Genomic DNA, 23,147 nt, shown 5'->3' with positions numbered 1-23,147 from the left:
AAGAATGACTTGAAGAAAATAAAATGGTCGTAAAAATAGTTCATGTATCATTAACGACATCAAATCCTCATTTCTAATTTGTATGTTGGACTTACAGAAATTATTTCATAGCACAAGTCAACACACCTGAAAATATGAATGAAATAAACACAGCATAGCTTGAATGTGCAAATGATTCTTTGATGAAATGTTGGCTCGGTGCAGATTTGCTAGAAAATCAAGAGCCAACCCCTGTTTACCGATGAATTGGTATAGTCCTCCCCTCCCCCCTTTCTGAAGAGAATGAATGAAATCACATTGGGATGCAGCAGAGACTCTGCAGCAACACATTCTTCAAGTGGGGCCGGCCGACACGCATTCCACTTGGACTTTTCTCTTCTGACTTTTGCGATGAACCTGCTTGTGTTGTTGCTGCTAATGCAGCAAGCGGCTTCCCAGCAGAGAGGTGAGACTTCTCCTTATTGTCATCGAAATAGAAATGGCATCAATAGCAGATTGCGGATAAAGTGAGTCTTGACTAGATTGGATGCACTCAAGTGCTACCAACTTTATGTGAGTGACAAAGGACTCGTTTAAGCGAAAGCTCAATTTTGCTCCTTGTGAACTAAATGAGATTTGTTTTCATGAACGGTTCATAATTTGCGCAACAACAAAGAATTGAGAAAGTATGTCAACAGATGTGTCCTTGACGCAGAACACAGATCCACGTTCCGACCGGGAGAGGTGTTCTCATGCAACGCCTAACGGTCACCCTAACGGTCACTTGCATGGCGGTGGATGCACATAGTGGGAAGTCGTCTGGGAGCGACACGGCGATTGCTATGATATGCTGTGATACAGGATATTGGGGCATTGTTTTGACTTGGGAAGCAGTTGCCACTTGCACTTTGTTGTCCTCATTAATCACAAAACAAGAGAGTAATGACACACAATGACAACGAACAAATGCTTTCGTGATGAAGACTCACGCACGCAACACCAAGTCCTTGCCAACCCAACAAAATACAAGATGATTGGTCGCTAATGCATGAATGATTGGTTCACCCATCCATGGCATTGGACTTTACCTTTTACAGCTCTTTGTTCCTATTTGACATTTGTGGTGGTCAAATGTGTGTGTGCGTGTGCACTCGTGTGGGGGTGTGTGTGCGTGTGGCCGTGTGTGTGAGTTTCCTGAAACACAATTTGTCACCTGCAGGGAAACACACATTGTGTCTGCATGAGGGTGATAATTAGTATAACAGTCACACGCACGTCACCTCCCCCACACACAAACGCACTAAACAAAGGCACCCCCAACAACGAGGCTCCTCAATACAACTGTGTGTGTGTGCGTGGGTATGCGTGCATGCGGGGGTGTGTGTGTGTGGCGTGCGTGTGTGTGCGTGAGACGGAGAGAGAGAGCCCACCGAGTTGATGCTATCACACCTTCACAGCTGTGCGCACAAGACTGTTGACCCTCTGAAAGTGTCGTAGAGCTCCCATGAACAGCAGTGTAGGTACTTTGAACCGGTGATCCATTTTATGTTTTAAGAGTTTCCATGCATTCATCAATTTTCCACTGTCGCGCTTGTCCTCACTCCGGTTGCAGGTGAGCTGACACCCTGAAGTGGTCACCTTCCAAATAAAGATAAAGATGTCCTTTAATAGTCCCACAAAGGGTCACTTTGGGCACATACAGACTCACCCTCGTCCTATCAACACTTTCAGACAGTTGAAACTCTCAGGGAGCTGATTGGTCGACACGTGAACAACTAATGGGAACAGCTGCAGATGAAAATCAAACAAGCAGACAAGACGGGAACATGTAGTCGAGGACTACGAGACATAACATTGAAACAAGACAAAATCTCATTGAAGCAATGCAAAGGTCCATACAAACACACATCATGACATTAATCAGCTAGAAAAAAAAAATGATGGCACACCACCAAATAAAAAATCTCCAAAAGTATATTTACTGATATGATAATGATCAGGTCTCAAGTGTACTTATTGAGTCTGTGGAATGTGGGTTAGGTTTGTGTATTGCTATTATTGTGCAGTATAAATGGCACAAAGTGTATAGGCTGGGCTTAACCTTGAAGTGCAGGACTTTTCTTTCTTTTCTTTCTTTGTATCCTCGACTTTAGCCCTCGAAAAGCAGACAAAACTCAACCTTGGAGCCTCGAGGTGAAGCCATAGCGTTTTCAAAAAGGCCTGTAAAAGCTTGAATATCGACCACTTGGATGTAGCCACTTGAAATCTGATTTCTCACTGTCATTGCACTTTGTTCAACTTAGTAGCCAGTTAGAAACAAAACACATTTTTGTTTCAAATTTGTCAAATGATTAATTAATTCATTGCATTGTAGATGGATGTCATTGCAAATGCATTAACGTCGTCGTTTTGCTTCGGCCGCTGCACTGGCCAGACGCAACGGAATCGTTCTTTAGGCACAGGAACATACCAAATAAATGAGACATTTCAGTCCGCGTTTGTTTTGTCAAATAGAAACTTGGAAAATATTCAGGCTCGCACCAGTAACGGATCGTTTCAGGACACAAATCACATTTAGGTGCTTCATTATTTTGTTTGACATGTGTCGTTACAATCGGCGTGTCAGCGAGGACAATTTTGGATGTGCTCTTCATTTTCTGTCTGCTTGGGGGAAGAAAATGAAGGATAGTTCACACTTAACATGACATGAATGAGGAGCAAAATTGGGGACAATGCAGGTGACTTTAAAGAGTTCTGGTGCAGTCAATGTTAGCTGATGAGCAACTTGAGGCTGCTAACAAGTTCAATTTTTTTGTTGCAGGTCTGTTCCCAGCCATTTTGAACTTGGCCAGCAATGCCGAGATCAGCAGCAATGCCACATGCGGAGACCCAGAAGCAGAGGTTTACTGCAAACTGGTAGAACATGTGCCCGGACGATTAATCACAAACCCTCATTGTCCAAAGTGTGATGGCAACTCCATTCTATCCAAAGGTACAATGTCAACGCGGGCCTTACAACAGTAATGACTAGAAAACGTTTGCCGCAATGTAGAGGCTGGAGATGGCCCAATATTTATTCTGCTCAGATGGATCGCTTAACAAAAAAGAAAGAAAACTGCTGTTTTTAATCGTGGGACTCAAACGCCACTTTGTCCAGAACGGCATCCCATCATGAATGCTATCGATGGAACCAACCGATGGTGGCAGAGTCCAAGCATCAAGAACGGGCGTCAATTCCACTGGGTCACGATTACGCTGGACCTGAAACAGGTGACGTGTGGACAAAAACATGTTGTGTAGTATGCAGTTTCTAAAGCCCATCTTGTCTTTGCAGATCTTTCAAGTGGCTTACATCATCATAAAGGCAGCAAACTCTCCTCGACCTGGTCAGCGTGTATCCGCACTGCACAAGCTTTGATGAAATGGATAGATCGGAGAATCTCAACCCATTCTTTCTCGCAGGTAACTGGATTTTGGAGCGTTCCACAGATGGCGTGACCTTTGAGCCGTGGCAATTTTACGCCATCAGCGACTCAGAGTGCCTGTCTCGTTACAACATCGCTCCTAGACTTGGTCCGCCGACCTACAAAGGCGACACGGAGGTCATCTGCACGTCTTACTATTCCAGACTGGAGCCACTTGAGCATGGAGAGGTTAGTCCAGCTGTCCACTATGACCACTGAAGATGTTGGGAGTTTTTTTTCCACACTCTCTCTCGCTCTCTCTCTAAGATTCACACATCACTGATTAACAGTCGACCTGGAGCAGATGATTTGACCTCTGAGCTTTTGAACTTCACCTCAGCCCGTTTCATCCGACTTCGGTTACAGCGAATTCGAACGCTCAATGCTGACCTGATGACTCTGAGCGCAGGCGACCCTCGAGACATCGACCCCATCGTAACTCGTCGAGTATGACTGGTGTTTGTATTGCTTACATGATCGACTCATGACGAGTGTCATTTTCTGGAGTAAAACTCTTTCTTTTCAGTATTATTACTCGATCAAAGACATCTCCGTGGGGGGGATGTGTATCTGCTATGGACACGCCCGAAGCTGTCCGCTGGACCCTGTTACCAAGGTAACACTGTACTCTCCTTCCCACCTGTTCCCCAGTCTCGAATCAAGACATAGAAGTGAAATGTCTGTCTGTGTGTGTGTGTGTGTGTAGAAACTACAGTGTGTATGTGAACACAACACTTGCGGAGTGAGCTGCAGCCACTGTTGCCCTGGTTACCACCAGCAACCATGGCAAGCGGGGACTATCTCTGAGGGAAACACATGTGAAAGTAAGACTTTTAAACTACAATGCCTTTCGATTAGCAATGAAGCAATCCCAGTTTCTGTCATGTCGTAATAAACTCGTGTCTTCCTGAACTCAAGCTGGTCTCCTTGAGACTTTTCATTGTTGTCCTGAAAAAGATGGATAGGAAATGTACCACCACGTAAAATACTTGTCACTAACGGCAACAATTTCTCTGTGTGACTGTCAGAGTGCAACTGTCACAACAAAGCAAGCAACTGTTTCTACAATCAAACGGTTGCTGATCTCAGATTGAGCATGAACATCCATGGCGGTCGCCACGGGGGCGGAGTCTGTATTGAATGTCAGCAGAACACAGCTGGAATCAACTGTGAGACCTGCGCCGATCGTTACTTCAGACCTGACCAGGTAACCGCAAACAACTCGCCTGTTGGGAAGCGATAACTCAGGCGTGCGTGATCTTAGGTTTCTCCTTATTCCGAGTCACCGTGTGTGGCGTGTGATTGTGATTTGCGAGGGGCCGAGTCATCCATCTGCGCCAAAGACCACACTTTGCCAGGTAACTTTTATGCTTGAATTTATTACTCATGTGCCGCTTCTTTGAATGTTTTTCTATCTATCTATCTATCTGACAATTATTGCATCGTCGACTATAAATGATGTGTTGCATTTGTATTCATTTAATTTATTATTTACTCTAGTAAGGCAATGTCATAAAATTAAGCTGGAACTGACATGTGTATGTGTGCATACGTCTGTGTGTGTACGTGTGTGTATGTGCCAGGTGTTAGTGCAGGTCAGTGTGCGTGCAAAAAGGGATTCGCAGGCCGAAGGTGTGACGCGTGTGATTTTGGATTCCGAGATTTTCCTCTTTGTGCTCGTTGTGAGTGTAATCTGGCTGGCAGCATTAACAGGGACCCGTGTGACGACTGCATTTGCAAAGTAGGTCCAATGGCTAGAATCATGTGATCTGTGCAGGATGCAATTTTTTTGCACCTGTGTCAAGTGCAATCTTCTTCAGGCCAACGTGATGGGAGGTACGTGCGACTTGTGTAGATCTGGATTTTACAATTTCCAAGCTACCAATCCGCTGGGATGCACAGATTGCTTCTGCTTTGGTGTGTCGGACGTCTGCGAAAGCTCCACTTGGTTTGGTGTGCAGGTATACACCCACACGCACGCACACACACATGCTTTGTGGAGTGAATTTGCATATCAACGGCACATTGTGGCCTTCTAATGCCACCAACTCGGCGTATGGAAAAGAGAAGCCAACGGCAGCCCTTTGGTTTGCCACTCGCTAAGCGCACTTTCCTTGAAGACATGGTTTTCTGTGCGCCGCTTTCTCTTATTTCCTGTCTCTTCAGCAAAAATGCCACAGTGGTGTTTCCCAATAAGTGTGGGAGTTATAAATGCACAGCAGTAAGAATGCGATCACAAATTTTCCCTCATGAGGTGTGTCTCAGAGTGCTACTTAAAGATTCATCTGCATCATGTTGTCAGAACCAACAACAATTAAATGAATGCATAGTCCATCAAAAAAAAAATACTGTTACTGTGAAATCTAACGGTAACATCTGGAAGTCGCTATTGACGATACTGAGATAATGGACTTTGGATGGTCGATGCAGCCAGTGAAGTTCGCTCTCTGTGAAGGCTCTCATGACTCCAAAAAGACACCCTGGCATAAGCCCACGTACTAATAACTATTTTAAGCAAAAAAAAACTAAAATAAAATAAACAAGATAACAGAAGTTGTCAGTAACAGAGGCCCTTGCAAGATGGCTGCCCTCTGGGTTCAGCCACGAGAGTGATCTACAGACACAAGCAGTGTTGTTTTCGTCGACGATGACGAAAATATTTCATTAACGCACCTTTTTTTCCATGACGATAACGAGAAGATGACGAGCTAAACGTGATTCTTTGATGACGGAAACATGACGTGACGAACATGAATTTTCGTTGACGGGACCAAATTGTTAGCGTGTGGTCCATCAGACCCGTTCAAAATTTCTGACATCCCTCTCTATTGTACATGTCGTCTGTCTTTCAAAATATTGCATTGCTAGCGTTTCACCGGTGCAACCTATCCTTGCTGGGCACTCCAGCAACCGGGACAACACGCAGAGCGCATGTGCCGCACACAACGCCACAACAAAACACTAACTCGTCTGCGGTCATTCAAAACAAAAAAAAAAACATCTGCGGTCATTCGTCTCGGCTCGCACACACTGACACGCTTTCTTTTGATGGACCATGGCGACCGACAGTGACACTCGGTAGGCTACTCGGTTCTGATAACAGCAAGCTGTAACAAGTAAACAAGACATGTTTGATAGAGTTTGTAGCTGTGGTATTGAATTAGAACAAGTCCACCACAAGTCTATATTGTTAAATGTTTTATGTGGCTTTAAGTGAAATAAAGCCACTACAGTTGCCAAATAAAATGTTTTGCTTCTCGGCTTATTTTGGAGCAATGAACATCGATTCCACTGGTACCGCTTTTATCTATTTGTAATGCATAATCCTTAATAGTCCATCGGAGTCTTTACTCTTGGGTGGAAACCTTGTATGTCTAGTTTGAACTAAAACGGACTCAAACCTTTCGGAGTTTTCATCGAATAAATTTACGTAAACTAAACCAAAACCTTTTTTTTGCGTTTCCATCGACTAAAACTAAATTAAAACTATCACAAATGTAATGACTAAAGGTGAGGAAAACTCATAAGCATTTTCGTCCAAATGACTAAGACTAAATCTAGAATGGCTGCCAAAAACAACACTGGACACAAGCTGCTGTCACTATGCAGCATTTGATTCTTTATGATGTGGATGTTGGGAATCAGACACGTGACAATGTCTACTGGGTGCCAGGTGGTTTCCAAAGATGCTTGGCTCCGCCCTTCCTCCTCACTCCACGAATATCCCACCATCCTGGCGAATGAACTTGCCGCCTCCGGCAATGTCTCCTCAAGACATGGTCAAACACAAGAGCTGTCGTGGGAGGCGCCTGACAGTTTCCTTGGCAACAAGGTAGGCAATTGTCCCGCGTCCGTCCTCGTTCGCGTGACGCTGTGTCTCTTTTCAGCTGTCGTCCTACGGGGGTCTCCTGAACTTTTCTGTGGTTTATCACGGCTCACTGGAAAACCAGCAACATTTTGTCCCAGCCTACACTGACATCATAATTCAGGTAGCATAAGTATAGCAGCGTCTGACGGAAGTAAAAGACGCAGGATGAACAGGATGATGCAATCTTCTCCTCTGCAGGGCAACAGGCGAACGCTCCACCTCTCGCCGCCTCACGTCCTCTTCCTCTCGCCATTGGCCGAGCGCTCTGTTGCCGTCGACATGCTCCCAAATCAATTTGTAGATGAACAAACGGGTGTCTCAGTTAGTCGTGACGACCTGCTGTCAGTCTTTGCTGAGGTGACATCACTGAAGGTCAAAGTGGAGCTCAACACCTCAGCCAGCGGAGCTATACGGTGAGGATGCACTCACCATGTCAGCTGCGGTCACCTGATCCACCACTGATAAGCCGACACTTTTTCTATCAGCCTCGTCTTCGTGTCCCTGGATGTGGCCGACTCGCAGTCTGCGTCTGGTGTCCAGGCGGTTGCCATGGAGACTTGTGAATGTCCGTGGGGGTACAGTGGTACTTCCTGTGAGGTGAGCTCATCACTTCCTTTCCACATGCCTGTTGCATGCTCTTAAGAGGGCCCTTTGTGAGTATCTTTTTGTATGTCCAGTCGTGTCTTCCAGGTTTTTACAGGGTCGGTGGAGTTTTGTTTGGAGGAAACTGTATGCAGTGCGAATGTAATGACCACGCCTCCGACTGTGATGTTAATGGCGTGTGTCTGGTGAGTTGCGCCCTCACGCACATCCCTAATCAGAGTTGAGACAATCGTCAAAATAATAAATAAAGGTTTGTCTGTCCCTTAGGGGTGTCGTCATCATACCACTGGCCGTCACTGTAATCAGTGTCTCCCTGGTTACTATGGCGATGCCACAGAAGGGACAGCGGACGATTGTCGACGTTGTGCATGTCCTCTGACGGAGGCATCCAACAGGTGGATCTCATCACTCGTTTTTTGCAAGGCATCCCTGAAAAATGACAAAACTCTAAGCCGCTCGCTCGTGTGCCAGTTTCAGTCCGACATGCGTTCTGGACTCTTTTGGACTTGTGTCATGTGACCAGTGTCAGGAAGGCTACACCGGGAGCAGGTGTCACAAGTAAGGTGGACCGACAGCCGTTGATGAATATGCAGCTGAAGCGGCACTGCTGTGACGACTTGCATTGATGTTGCCAGGTGTTCCAGTGGTTTTTATGGTAACCCGCAAGTAGTGGGCGGGTCTTGCGTTCACTGCCAATGTAACAACAATGTGGACACCGAAGAGCCGGGATATTGTGACACCGTCAGCGGGGAGTGCTTCCGTTGTCACAACAACACAGCTGGGAGGCACTGTGAGATCTGTGCCACCGGGTTCTATGGAGACGCTGTGCGCCAGAAGAATTGTCAAGGTGCCACACAGCCATGTTTTGATGTGTGCGGCTTTTGTTAGGGAAGAATGTTGATCTCTCCAAATCCAGATTACAGCTCACCCTTGACCTCTTTGATGTGCTGTCACACATTGCTGTTTGCGTGCGTGTGTGTGTATGTGTGTGTGTGTGGGGGGGGGGGTCCGTCCGAAAAGCACTCATCAATAGAAAGCGTATACATATACATCAAATCAGTTCCCTCTATAAGTCATCTTTACCAAGATATTGCCACAACTGCGACGTCATCTTGCATTCAGATCATGTCATGCACAACCTAATCTGCATCCCTTGTGTTGTGCATGGGAAAATACTTGTAAAACAGCCTCAACAAGCGTGAGTGTTAGTTGAAAAAGGTCACAACCCTGTCCCTGCATTCTGCCAGTCTCCATTTACATGAAGAGCTGCGAAAAAAGTGTTGCTGTCCCTCTGCTGTCCTCTTGTGGTCACTTGTTCAAACTGCACCGAGAAAGAATTTTTGAATTGCTGATAATTAATATCTTAACACTCGAAGCCGGTCTTGGTCTCGAGATCGGTCTCAAGGTCTTGCCTCGGTCTTGACTCCCAAAAGTCTTGATTTTGTCTTGGTCTCTGGTTGTCCAAACTCGGATTCTTTTTTTTTTTGAGACCGATAAGACCAGTGGTGATCTGCAATTCTCCAACTTGATTAATGGTATTATATGATGCTCTTGGCTCAACAACAAATACTTTCAAGTGTTACTAGTCCTCCTCACCGTCAGTATGATGCACTCCCCGTAGTAGACATAAACACAAGTGAAATAACGAGCTGCAGGTAACACCAGGCGACTGTCATTTTGTCTTTCTGGGATGAGGCATTCGAGAGGAGAGTATGTCTTCTTTATGACAAGAATTGAAGACGAGTTTGCACTCACGTTTGGATCTTTTCATATTTCACTCTCTCACTTCGGCTTTTCCTTTTTTACAGACTGCGACTGCAATGTCAACGGATCCTTGTCAGCCATCTGCGATGTCACATCAGGTCAATGCGCGTGTCGAGACAACGTGACAGGACGGGCGTGTGACCGTTGCCAGGTTTGACAACATTCCCCCTCGCAGTTTCAAGTCAATCGTTTCGAAGTAATGGCAAGAGTCACGCTTGCTTTCAGCCGGGCTTCTTCGCGCCACAGAGCGGCTTTGGCTGCGTGGCATGCAGCTGCGACCCGACGGGATCTCTGGAGGAGTCCTGTGACAACAGCGGCCGCTGCCATTGTGCGGCCGGCGTTGACGGAGAGAAGTGTGACCGCTGCAGCCACGGTTTTTTTGGTTTCCATGCCGACGGCTGCACAGGTAAGCACAGTGCCTAAACATGTCCACCTTGTGGCTGCTGACTGCTTGGCTGCGTTGTGTTCTCCCAGCAAGGACCTGATGCCACATGTTGTATTGTTTCTCTTTTCCCAGCATGCACCTGCAACCACACGGGTGGGAACTGTCACCACCAAACTGGGGAGTGCGTCTGCCCTGCCCACACAGTGGGCAACACCTGTGACACGTGCGAGGGAGGATATTGGGGTCACCATCCAATTGCAGGCTGCAAGGTACACGCACATGCCCGCATGGCCAGCCGCACACACGCACGCTTTTACTGGACACAATTTGACACGCAAGCATCCAAATCCTCTCTGTCCTTTAAGCATTGCAACTGCAGTCCAGAAGGAAGCTCCGCCTCTCAGTGTGAGCTGACCAGTGGCCAGTGTCTGTGCAGAGAAGGATTCTCTGGCAGATCATGTGACCTGTGTGCACTTGGTCACTATGGTTACCCAGCATGCTCACGGTGTGGCTGCGATGTAGCGGGAACAGTAGAAGACTCGTGCAATCGGACGCTCGGAGTGTGCGACTGCCAAAACTCCGGCAAGTGTGTGTGCAAGGTAACACTCGTGCGCGTGTGTGTGTTTGTATTGTTGCAACTGTGTCACAATGTGCGGTCTGAGCATGAGTGTGTGTGTTTTGAGGCGGCGGTTTCAGGGCGACACTGCCAGGAGTGCATTTCGGGTTTCTTCGCTCTGTCGTCAGACAATCCGGACGGCTGCTCTCCGTGCTTCTGTTCTGGACTCAGTCAGGACTGCGAGGAGCGTGCAGGCCTCACCAGAGCGCTTGTAAGTACGCATGAACTCACATCACTACAACTAGTCTTGTTGCTTGTGCTGTCCCTCTTTGGATTCTGCTGGCCTTATTAATGCACAATACTCAGAAAACACGTTGGATGAAGCGTGTGCAGATGCTTTCAGAGTTCTGGGGTTAAGCACCCAGATCGTGCCTGCTAGTCTGTCACGTAGGCTGTCATCCACATGTTGGTCCCAAAGTGTATTGGTCTACATACAGTGAGTGAGGGGGTACCCACAGTAGATGTAAAAGGCTCAGGTGGCACAGATCATAACAAAGCTGAATGGGAAACCTACGGGGAATTTACACATCGGTGTTGCATGTTGTCGTAGATCACGTTGGCTCGCTCTCCCGCTCTGCTGCCATTGGTCAGCCAGTCCAACCTGGAGGGTGTCATATCTGGAGTCTACCAGCAGGGCGGCAACATGCTGCTTGACACCCGCTACCTCAACGCAAGCGCGCTGAGAGGTCCGCTCTACTGGAGGCTGCCTCACCAGTTTGAAGGCCAGCAGGTAATCACTTTCAGCTCACGTTCACTTCTTCCAACTTCTTAACACGCATATGTGTGTGGGGGTGTGTGTGTGCGGGGGTGCGTGTGCGTGTGTGTGTGTGCACGCGCATACTTTTGTGTACATGTGTGTTTAGCTGCTGTCGTACGGTGGCGTGCTGTCCTATGTTGTGACTTTCTATGCGGACGACGCTGGAGGGTTGACCAATATGGAGCCTCAAGTGCTGATGAAGGGAGGAGCCTTGAGGAAGCTGGTCATCTACACTGACATGGTTGCCCCTGACAACGGCATCAGGACCCAGCATGACATCAGGCTGACAGAGGTACGGTCAGGGTTCCTGCCAGTTGAGAGCTACCGGATCTCATGCTTACAATGTGTGCGCGTGTGTGCAACAGCACAAGTGGAGGTATTTTAACTCAGTGTCCGAGAAGGCAGTTAGTCACAGCGACTTCCTGTCGGTGCTCAGTGACTTGCAGTACATCATCATCAAGGCTTCGTATGGGACGGGACTGCAGCAGAGCAGGTGAGTGGCCACGTTCACAAACGTCTGTTGATTGGTTGACTGACTAAAAGCTGTTCAAGGATTTCAAACATCACCATGGAGACGGCGCAAGAAGAACAAGAAGCCGTCGAGTCAGGAGCTGGGTCGGGCGTGACAAGACAAATCGAGTCGTGTTTCTGCCCGCCAGGTTATGCCGGAATGTCCTGCCAGGTAAAATCGGCTGCTTGTGTCGCCACGGTAAGCGCGGATGACCTCATTTTTTTACATCCATCTGCCTGTAGGAATGCGCACCAGGTTTCTTCCGCCAGCCGCTGTCGGAAATGCCGCCCGAGAGCCGAAAGTCTGCCTTTGTACGTCCGTGCGTGGCATGTCGCTGCAACAACCACAGCAGCAGGTGCGACGCACGCAGTGGCCACTGCCAGGTGAGCGGGCGCCGCACATGTCCGAACTGCTCGAGAGCAGCGGTCAGCACATTGGCTCGTCTGTCGCGCAGGAGTGCCAACATCACACCGGTGGGAAGAGGTGTGAGCTGTGCTCCCCAGGCTATTATGGGAACGTCAACGGCTCTATTAGCGACTGCTCGGTGTGTGCCTGCCCCCTACAGGACAACAGGTGATGATACACCCTTTGGGTTCAATGGAGTCGCTCCTTTCCGGATGGAAATAACAATGGCCTACGTGTTGTGCGCACATGTGTAGTTTCAGTCCCACGTGTGTGTCTGAGGGACCGATCGGAGACTTTCGCTGCACATCCTGTCTGGAAGGATATGAGGGGCGCTACTGTGAGCGGTAAGTTTCAATGCTCTAAATTTAGGAAGAAAAGCACAATCTGAGTGACAGCCCATTTGTAGTGCCAGGCTGGAAACGCGTAAGTAAAGTTTAGTCAAGGCAGCAGGTCCAATATACAAACAGTGTAGTATTGCCTTTGACGTCCTAAACCCGCACGTGGTCACGCACGTGGTCACGTCTCTCTGTTGTGGTCATCTGAGACGCTCCTTGGCTCTGTCGTCATCCTGCAGGTGCTCTCTGGGTTACTATGGCAACCCCTCATTGCCGGGGGGGATGTGCACGCCGTGCAGCTGCAGCGGTTGGGGTTCCCTGCATCCGCTGTGTGACCCGCTGAGCGGCCGGTGCCAGTGCAAAGTCGGGATCAAAGGTCCAACGTGTGAGCGGTGTGATGAGCGTCACGTCCTGGAGGGAGGCCAATGCGTGTGTGAGTGTCCATGCCACACCAAAATGCACGAAGACGTCTTGTGTTGCCACATGCCGCGCTCAACTGCTGACGTTGTATGCATCTAGCGTGTGACAACGACTGTGCCGGCGCTCTCCTGGTCGACTTGGACCGAACACACCAACACTGGCAAGCCGTCAATATCAGCAGTGCTGCCATTGCACACTATCGCCAGCTGGGGGCGCTTAATAAGCAGATCAGACACATGCAGGTAGTACAAGAAAAAAGCTTTCGACATGTCACCCATTACAAGCCTTTTCACGTACTGACATCCGCTCGTCAATATCGTCAATATTTGCGATTTCCGAGGAGCCTCTAAAGCAAAGGGCCCATTGGGAATTCCCTCAGTGCTCCACATTAGCCACTCCAGACCTTTTGGTCAACCTCTATTTAGCGAAGACAGAAGGCACATACCCGAGGGGTATGTTATATATTATCAGAATCAGAATCAAAAATCCCTTTATTGTCATTGTACTCAAGTGTGCAACGAGATTAGAGATCATTCATCACTAGTCGGCAGGCATACAGTTGGGCTTAAAAATTAGATACGGTAAAGGTTACAGTTAACCATGTGTCAACTTATTATGAGCACAACTGTATTTCACCAAACAAAAATGTCACAAAAAGTGGATGCACAGACTCCCTCCCACCAAGAGTCAGAGCATTTCATCATTCAGCTTGTTCTTATACGTGGCTGATATACATAAATGCAAAAAGACACAGTTTTTCCGTTTTTTTTTTTTTTCCTTGAACCGCTGCGCCTGTCAGCTAATGTTTTCAGAACGGACGTCTTTGGCGATGCCATCGGACAAAGTGGAAGAAGACTCCATGCAACTGACCTCTGACCTCAGCCTTCTGATAAAGCAGGTTTGTTGTGGTCACAAGACCATATGCCAATGTCGCGTGACAAAGAGTCTGACCTTTTTACCTTCCGTCACCTGATTGGCCAGGCTACAAGTGTGTCACGTGACTGGAAGCAAGTGGGCGTGTCCGCCAATAACAGCATGTCACTCGCAAGTCAGCTGATGGAAAAGATCAAACGGGTTCAAGACCAGATTGAAGGTAACCGATGTCAGTCATTGAAACATCAAAAGTTGAATTCACTCACTTGTGATTGGTGCAGCACTCACGAGGGAGGCGGAGCAACTTAATCGAGCTGCCAAGGTGGCGCTTGAAACAGCCAATCAGATACGGTTGCTGGACCAGACGACTCGCATGTTGGGAAGCATGCGAGCTGTCAATCTGAGCACAGCCGCAAGCTCGGCACGTCTTGAGCTCAGGTATGTCTTTACAACTTCGCTCCGGTCGTACTGGATTCTGCACTATTCTGTGATTGGCTGGCGACCAGTCTATGGTTTGTCAGTATGGGCGCCTGTGATTGATTGGCGACGCACCCGAGGCGTCAACTGCCATGCGTCACGTGGATGAACACAAGTGTTGCCTCACCCTTGACTCTCACTTACAGTATGTCAGAGTCTCTCGTCGAGTCACTCCAACGCCACTTCTTTCCGGGTGAAGGCGACAGGCTCCATCCCCTCGCCGCTCGCCTCGCTACTCAGGCAAACAAGTTGCAAGAAGCTCAAACACGCCTGGAAGATGCTGCAAAAGAAAACATACAAACGCAATTAATGATGAATGACACAAACACTCTGCTTGGTCGCTATCAGGTACATACACACGCACACACAGACGCACACACCCCCGCGCACACCCACGCCCACACACACACACACACACACATACACGGTCATGTTCAAATGTCTAATGAAATGAGCAGTTTCGCATGACTGCCTGCAGGTCAAAATTAATATTTTGCACTGCATGAATACATATCGAACAGCAAAACAGAGTCAGATGCCGAGACAACCATCAATGTATCAGAAGAAAAAGAACTTGCCCAGAAGCAGCTAGCTAGCAAGAGCTTCGGCTAGTTACTAGTGTGCCGAAACACACATCTTATCGTCGCAAATGAAAGCAACAAAGAGATGGACAAACAATCTCATATGTGTGACGGCGCGTCACATTATTTTCACGTTAGCGTGTATGTGTGTCAGGTGGCCCACCAGAATGTCAGTGATGCGTGTGCGTGCATGGAGGATGTGATGGAGGACAGCCAGCTGCTGCTGAACGATGTGGTCAACCTGACGGAATCATTCGCCAACATCACTGCCGTAAGACATGCTCTCGCCAAGCGACACAATATTCTGTGGATGCTAATGCTAACAATTACGGAAGCAGGCGGACATGCTGGTCGGCAAGCTGGATCAATGGCGCCCTCTGCTAAGGAGGAAAGTGGAGGCTCTCGTCATGGGATTGAAGAGCACAGATTCGCTGGAAAGGGTTTACCGAGCCGAGAGCCACGCCCACCTGCTTCAGAGTCACGCCTTTTCGTTGCTCAGGTAACTGTGAGATTCACCTGTCTCAACTTTAGCAAGGTTTTTCTTAACCAAGTGTAACAAGTCTATCAATAGCGCATATACACGATCTTGCTTCTGGGTCAGTTCTAGGCTCTCATTGAGTGGGGTGACACAGAAAGTTGAGCCAGAGACCAGAGAGATTAAATATAAAAAATATTTTACTAAAGTTGGGGAAAAGAACACAAAACAATTATATAAATTTTACATACAGCCTACAAGTGACAACAATATTCTCTTCATAATTCTGAGTATTTTACCCTCATCTCGACTCGTTTCCAAATCAAAGGCAATTTATTCCATGTAACTCACCCGAGTTAGATGATTTATTAAATTTAGATAGTTTAGTTCTGCTAGAACGGTCTTTAAATATCCAAATCAAAGTTTAATTTGATTTAGTTCAATTATATTTCTGAATTTACTCTTTGGTTTTCTTTTCTTTTAAATGAGACAATTAATGATATCAGTGAAAACCCAACATACAGTCAAACATATGAACAAACCACAACAATGTAAATTATGATATCAAAATGAAAATATGTCACTTCTATTCAGTATGTTCCAACAATCTTACCACCAATGAGTCTTGAATTTTTGTGCAGCGGGTGCTCCAGCAGCACGATAAAGAGGAAGTTTGTCTTTAGAAACGAAGTTGGCGGGGCTAGCTCGCCATCTTGAATTCCGAGTATGTGCGCAGCTCCCTCAATCCTAACTTCCAACGGGACGGATAATAAGCACAAAAAAAAAAAACTGACCAAAACGGCCATAGATTGATTAAATAAGTCTTTTGTTACGCATAGACCATGAAGAATGTTTTCCAAGTATGAATGTTTTGTTATATTTCGTCTTCTCTGCTCTGCGCTCCGTGCGTCTATAACTAACGCAGTGCCACAGCTAGACATCACGTCAAATCTTAAAAGGACAGTAAAATCTTTTGAATAGGTGATTTAATGGATATTTATATTGTCCTTTTATCATACTATTTTAATTATTTATTTTACCAAATGTGAGATTTTAATTTACACATAATACGTTTTAGGATTTATCTTTATCATTCTTTGTGGGTTACACAAGGTTTTTTTCCGTCTTAGTGCTCTGTCGTTGGTCTGGAACAATTCTCAGAACAGCAGTCAGTTGGCTGTGCTGGATGCGGGCATCTCAAACGGCGTCAACGAGGCCTGGCGAGTCGCCTCGGACGCTCACAAGTCTGCTAGCCTCGCTGTCAACACGGTGAAATACTGCGCTTGGACCTGGTTGGGCAAGAAAACCACCTTCAAAGAATTCAAAAGTGTCACTGTCTCACTCGATGTGTGTTGTAGACAAACCAATCACAGCAGCCACTTTTAGTGTGGGGCAGCGCCACACTCACTGCGATCTTTGCTGTGCTTAATGAGAGTCATGTGATCAACAATACATGTGAAGGTCGGTTTGTCCGTCACCATGTCTTTCCAGGGAAGTATCTGTCTGTCTTTGAAATTGACCAACTGCTCTCCAGATGTGCGGCTGACGGTCTCCGTGGTAACCATGAGACAGCGGATGCTGGGCAACCATATGCACAACACGAGCATCCTCCTCTATCAGCCAATCAGGGAGCTGCAGAGCCTCTCCAATGGTGAGACGGCTGACTTATGATGATTTGTCGAGTCGCGTTGATACAGCGATGTGCTGACGCGTCCTTTTGGTGTGGAATTGTCAGGGTCGTTGCAGCTGCAGGAGGCCCAGTCATGTGCTGTGCTTGCTCACTCCAGTCTGCAGGAGGCGCTGGAGCACTTGTACACCGTCAGACAGCAGCTACAGAATTCTTCTTTTGTGGTGGAAAAAAGCAACCTGAGCATGGCAGAGACCAATCAGCTGATGACACACACGCATTCCACAGGTTTGTTGAGGCTCTTGGAGGATGTTGCAACTTTTTGACAAAAATATTGTGTCAATTGTTTAGCTAATGAGGCGCGGCGGAAACTGGAGGAGGCGGGGCATCGTGCGCAGCATTTGAGTGACAAAATAAAGCCACTGAGCATGCTGGGAGAAAGTCTTAGCAGGAACCTTTCTGACATCCGAGAGCTCATCGAGCAGGCTAGAAGACAAGCGGCGTCCGTATGTGATATTGGATTTTGCTTTCAATGTGTTCAAGCCACGTGCTCGCAGATGTGATAACATGTGATGTCGCTGCTGTGATGTCATCAGATTAAGGTGGCGGTGCAGGCAGATGAAGGCTGCGTCCGTTCGTACCGACCCCAAATTCAGTCGAGCAACTTCAACACTTTGACTTTGACTTTGAAGACCAAGAGTCCAAACAATCTGCTTTTCTATGTGGGCAGCAAGACAACGGTGCAGGCACACACGCGCGCACCCATACGCACACACGCAGACAGAGTTGCATTCATGCTTGCTGATGTTGCTTGTATATCCAGGCGGAGTTCCTCGCCGTGGAGATGCGTGAAGGCATTGTTTCTCTGCTCTGGGATGTCGGATCTGGTAGCACAAGGCTGGAATATCCAGGACTCGACATCGCCAACAACAGATGGACCTGCATCAACGCTACACGGTACCAAAACATAGGAGATCGCAAGTATGCCGGCGCACAGCATTGCTGATCTCGGCTGCCATGTTTGTAGGCTGGGCTCTCGCGGGTTCCTGTCTGTCCATCAGCTGGAGGCGCCGCCATCACAAACGGTGACGGCGGCATCACCTGGGCCGGCCCGGGTTCTTCACGTCGACAACGGCACCGTGGTCCACATCGGAGGGCTCGCGAATGGCACCCAGGTAATGCACCCTGTGTATGTGAGCGTGCATACGTGCGTTCGAACACTAACGGCACTCGTGTGTGTGTGACGTCAGAGGCCGGCGGTGTTGCAGTGGTCGACGTTTCAGGGCTGTCTGGGTGAAGCGTCACTTAATGAGAAAAACATCGGCCTGTGGAACTACATGGGCAGACAAGGGCAGTGTGGAGGCTGCTTCAGCAGGTTTACATGCGCACAAAAATACACCTAAACTACACTCGTGTTGAAGCTGACATGAAGTGGTGTTTCAGTCCGCAGGTGGAAGAGACATCTTTCCATTTTGACGGTTCCGGATTCTCATTGATCCAAAAGTCTCTCCGAGCCACATCCACATCCATTGTCTTACTGTTTAAAACACTGTCGCCAGGCGGATTGCTGTTGTACCTGGCCTCCAACAACACCGTATGGCCGGCACACACGCACGCACAGACCTCCATTGAGAATTTAGCTGAAACGTTTTGATGTGTTCCTGTCTCCTGCAGAGGGACTTCCTGTCCATTGAGTTAGTGGAGGGCTGCGTCCGTCTAACCTTTGATCTCGGGTCTGGTTTTCTGGTCCTAACTTCCAGCAGGAAGTACAATACCGGTGTGTGGTACAAGGTCACGCTACAAAGGAACCGACGGAAAGGTAAGTCAAGTCAAGTCAAGTCAATTTTATTTGTATAGCCCTTAATCACAAACAGTCTCAAAGGGCTTTACATAGCCACAATCGACATCCCCGATCTTAACCCCCAGGAGGGCAAGGAAAAACTCAAAAAACCTCATTAGGGGAAAAGTGAGAAACCTTGAGAAGGGACCACAGATGGGGGAATCCCCCTTCCAGGATGACCAGGCTGCAATGGATGCCAACTGGGCAACATTTGACACATACAATGATGCTATGCAATAATAGATGAGATAATATAAGAGTCAATTGAATGAAGTGCTGCAGGAAGATGACTTCAGTGGAGCGGGTCCTCATCCAGGGCCGTAATATCCATGGCAGCATATCCGAAGATGAGCCTTCGATCTTGTACCGGTCAGTTGGTGTAAATTCAGTACAGCCACTTCCAAGTGAATCGCCATCACCTAATTCGGGGAATTGGGAACAGAAAAGAAAGAACAGAAATAGCAAACAGGCCAACAAGTAGTTCAATGAAGTGCTGAAATATCAGGAAATCAGAAAAGGCGCTGCATGAAGACGACTTCGGCAGAGCAGGTCCCTTCCCGGTTCGTCAGTGCCGTAATCTTCAAAGCATGTCCCCATCACCTAATTCCCAAGCAGGGGAAGGAGGGGGCAGAAAAGAGAAGAAGCGGCAGTAAACAGGCCAACAAATAATTAAATTAGATGCTAAAGTATATAAATAAATTGATCAAATGTCCTATCCACAACTGCACAACTGCTTCTTTATTTCGCACATCTGATGACTAATCGTCTGTGCGTGTGCGCTCATGTGTGCGCGTGCGTGTGCATGTGTGTGCGTGTCTCTAGGTTACCTATCAATCATGGCAGCTGACCAATCGTCCGAGAAAGAAGTGTTGGAAGCCGAGTCACCTGGAACTGCGTCCGACCTCAACCGTTCTGACCTTGATCCCATCTACATCGGAGGACTTCCTGCTTCCCAACCAATCAGGTTTGGATCCAGTGTCGGCAGGTCACATGAAAGAGGGTGTGACATCACGGGTTCACAATTATGAACATGCTTGCTAGGCGACAAGTGGCGTCTAGATCTTACGTCGGTTGCATCAAGAATGTTGAGATTGCAAGGTTGAACTTTGACCTGCTAAGAGACGCATACGGAGTCAGGAAAGGCTGTGTTCTTGAGGTGCTCACACAAACACACACACACGCACACACACGCGCACAAACTGCTCAAGTCTGACCTGAGGTCAATTGCTCACGTGTCGTGACACAACGATGTTGTGGTTTAGGAGGTGCGGAGTGTCTCGATGTTAAGCGGCGGCTTCGTTCAGATTGGTCCTCGATCACTTGGTCAGGAGGCGGAGTTTCTTTTCTCTTTCACATCTAACAACCAATCAGGAGTCCTGTTGGTCGCCTTCACCGATAACCACGTCCAGCGACGGGTACGATTCCACCAAAGGTGCAATCAGGCCAACACCCGACATCTTTTGAAAATCTGCGTGCATGCACGCCCGTATATCCGCAGCACTTCCTGTCTGTCCACCTGCTCCATGGTTCCTTGGAGGCAGAGCTTGGGTACATAGGTGACGACGGGCAGCGGGTGGCCATCGCAGCAGCTGAAGGTCGATCCTTCGCAGACGGAACCAAACACTCGGTCATCGTTAATGTCAATAGGAAGTAAGTGTTACCATGGCAACAGAAAAGCTCATCAGTCTCTGTCTGACCACACACTTGTTCATCTGTCCCTTCTCAGATCCCTTACCATCAAAGTTGATGAGCAAAACCTCAAATCAGCCTCGCTGTTACCTGGCGGGCTTCCCCGTCACTCCACAGCCTCTTTTTTCATTGGAGGACTGCCTTCAAGCGACCAGTCTCATTTGCCAGTCAGATTACAGAAGATCTCCAAGTTGTTCAGAGGCTGCATACAGCATCTGGCGCTTGGCGCCCAGTCAGTGTTATGCACACACTCACACACACACACACACACACACACACGCACACACACTGTGCCCCTGATGTGTGCCAACCAGAATGGCTGGGTGATTGGCTTTGTCTTGATTGATTGGTGCTCTCTGGATAGGCTCATTGACCTGTCAACAGCTGTCAGGTATGAGGGCGCGGTGCTCGACAGCTGCCAACTGGAGGAGAAAGTCAGAGGGGCTGTGCTTCCAGAAGACCAGGATGTAGAACCTACTCTGGACCCTTCCCAACTGACTTTCGCGCCACACACCCATCTGACACCTGCGGAACTAACGGTAATTCATCTGGAAGTATCGATCAATATGACGTGACACTTTTGTGTTGTAAGTGACCTGTGATGTGTGTTGTAGTGTTCGCCAGAAACAGAGATGACCTTCCTGCCCACAGCAGCCCAATTTGGTTCATCACGGCACAGTCACATGATTTTCACCATCGAACCAGTCACTGTCCGTAAAAGGTGAGTTAGCGTGAATTTCGCAGTTCGAGGTCGAGGCCTCCATTGACGTCCTGTTCTCGCCAGCGTGTCTGTGCGCTTGTCACTTCGAACTCGAGCTCAGGACGGTTTGTTGCTGTTGCTTTCCGATGCCAAACAAATGGACTTCGCCATCCTGCGGCTGGCGGCCGGGCGAATGCTGATGTCGGCGGACCTTGGGAAGGGCACAGCCACCGCCTCCTCCTCGGTTGCCGTGAACGATGGAAAATGGCACACGGTGAGTCAAATGAATTTCACGCGTATCCAAAACGTCCATGTGTTTGTAACCACGGCGCGCACGTCGCAGGTTACTGCAAACGTCAGTCGGCGCTCAGTTTCAGTCTCTGTGGACGCCTCCTTTGCCGACTTGGTGGCAATCAAAGGGAACCAGCTCGACATCAATGGCAGACTGTACCTGGGTGGACTACCGCGTGCGCACGACACCCGAAGAATAAACGTAAGATGCACACAACACCCGAAGAATAAATGTAATCATGTGATGTAACGCTTATTTGCACGACTCAGGTGACAACAAGTCTTCGAGGTTGTGTTCACTCTGTGAGTCTGAACGGCGTCATGCTCGATCTCTCTCAACCAGCGTCAAAACATGAAATCACTTCCTGTTTCAGTAAGGAGGAGACAGGAAGTTATTTTAATGGCAGCGGATACGCCTCGCTGAGTGAGTAATGTTGACACAGTGTGACCGCATCGGAACCAGAGTGAAATTCTAAACCTATTCAATGTGTGTGTTTGTGTATTCTTAGTGCGGGATGGATACAAGGTTGGTTCTGATGTGTCTGTGTCCCTGGAGTTTCGGACCAGCCAATCAGAAGGCATCTTCCTTGGTGTGAGCAGTGCCAAGGTTGATGCCATTGGACTGGAGTTGATCAAAGGGCAGGTGAGGTCACTCGAGCACTAAATGAAACACTTTGAATATTGACACAACTTCGGCTTTCAATATTTGTATTTTGTGTGATGCTCAGGTGGTGTTTAACGTGAATAACGGGGCAGGAAGAGTCTGGGTTGCTTCTAGCGGTCCTGTGCTGTGTGATGGCCGCTGGCACCACCTGCTGGCTAGGAAGACCAAACACACCTTGAGTCTGAGTGTAGATGGGCAGAGCAAGTCCATTAGCAACCCCTTCCCACAATCCACCTCCGCCGAGACCAATAATCCCGTTTTCCTTGGCGGGTACCCAGGTGAGGTTGACACCGACACATTGTGGCGAGTATCATTTATGATTCTTTTTTTTTTTTTCTGCCACAGACGGAATAAAACAGAACTGCCTGTCAATCAAGACGGCCTTCAGAGGTTGTCTGAAGAATGTGCATCTCATCAAGTCACACCTTACCAACCCTCTGGACATGAGCCAGGCCCACTTCTCTTTGGGTGTCACCCCTAACTCATGTCCTGCCGCCTAATGACACTTCAGATGTTCATGTTTCATCTTCCGACAAATAAAGACCTTTCTTGTCATGGTCTGTGTTTGTAGTTTTTGGTTCAAGTGTGTGGGACAAGTGTAGGCGGATGGTTGGGTTTATCATCCATTAGCAGCAATATTAAAAACGAAAGGCCACCGACAAAGTTAAGTACCGCGGGTTTAGGCCAAGATGCTGAAGAGTTTCACACTAGACTCGACAATACTTGCCGTCACATGGTGACGTCAGTATAAGTGAAGTGGAAATCCCTTGAGCATTTGCACAAGGAAGATACGCCTTGACATGATGGTGCTAGAAAAGTTAGA

The 23,147-nt window shown here is 48.0% G+C and overlaps 1 protein-coding gene across 1 annotated transcript; it reads left to right on the top strand.

Moving 5' to 3' along the window:
* Nucleotides 1-312: 312 nt before the first annotated feature.
* On the top strand, nt 313-22,879 carry lama1 (laminin, alpha 1). The gene is made up of 64 exons (XM_088283166.1): nt 313-445; nt 2,801-2,971; nt 3,137-3,249; nt 3,314-3,365; nt 3,442-3,632; nt 3,711-3,890; nt 3,970-4,059; nt 4,150-4,267; nt 4,472-4,650; nt 4,708-4,801; nt 5,027-5,184; nt 5,264-5,404; nt 7,117-7,275; nt 7,331-7,432; nt 7,510-7,724; nt 7,797-7,908; nt 7,989-8,099; nt 8,182-8,309; nt 8,386-8,472; nt 8,550-8,761; nt 9,723-9,829; nt 9,904-10,084; nt 10,196-10,332; nt 10,429-10,662; nt 10,747-10,890; nt 11,230-11,409; nt 11,543-11,728; nt 11,802-11,929; nt 11,989-12,118; nt 12,190-12,330; nt 12,402-12,520; nt 12,607-12,696; nt 12,927-13,120; nt 13,207-13,349; nt 13,907-14,005; nt 14,089-14,200; nt 14,262-14,418; nt 14,604-14,805; nt 15,193-15,309; nt 15,377-15,537; nt 16,644-16,782; nt 16,872-16,974; nt 17,048-17,164; nt 17,249-17,428; nt 17,492-17,646; nt 17,737-17,880; nt 17,964-18,097; nt 18,168-18,315; nt 18,391-18,515; nt 18,584-18,734; nt 18,815-18,959; nt 19,803-19,944; nt 20,022-20,136; nt 20,243-20,395; nt 20,479-20,630; nt 20,707-20,901; nt 21,034-21,208; nt 21,284-21,390; nt 21,454-21,643; nt 21,713-21,862; nt 21,931-22,084; nt 22,170-22,303; nt 22,389-22,602; nt 22,670-22,879. Exons 1-64 carry the CDS (start codon nt 391-393, stop codon nt 22,822-22,824), a joined length of 9,207 nt encoding a protein of 3,068 aa, XP_088139292.1. The 5' UTR covers nt 313-390; the 3' UTR covers nt 22,825-22,879.
* The last annotated feature ends 268 nt before the right edge of the window (nt 22,880-23,147 follow it).

Source organism: Idiotropiscis lumnitzeri, chromosome 19 (assembly GCF_059441095.1).
Source record: "Idiotropiscis lumnitzeri isolate Australia: NSW breed Sydney's pygmy pipehorse chromosome 19, RoL_Ilum_1.0, whole genome shotgun sequence".
NCBI classification, from domain to species: Eukaryota; Metazoa; Chordata; class Actinopteri; order Syngnathiformes; family Syngnathidae; genus Idiotropiscis; species Idiotropiscis lumnitzeri.
The sequence above is the reverse complement of the archived record's forward strand: the minus strand, read 5'-3'. Positions and strand labels throughout refer to the sequence as shown.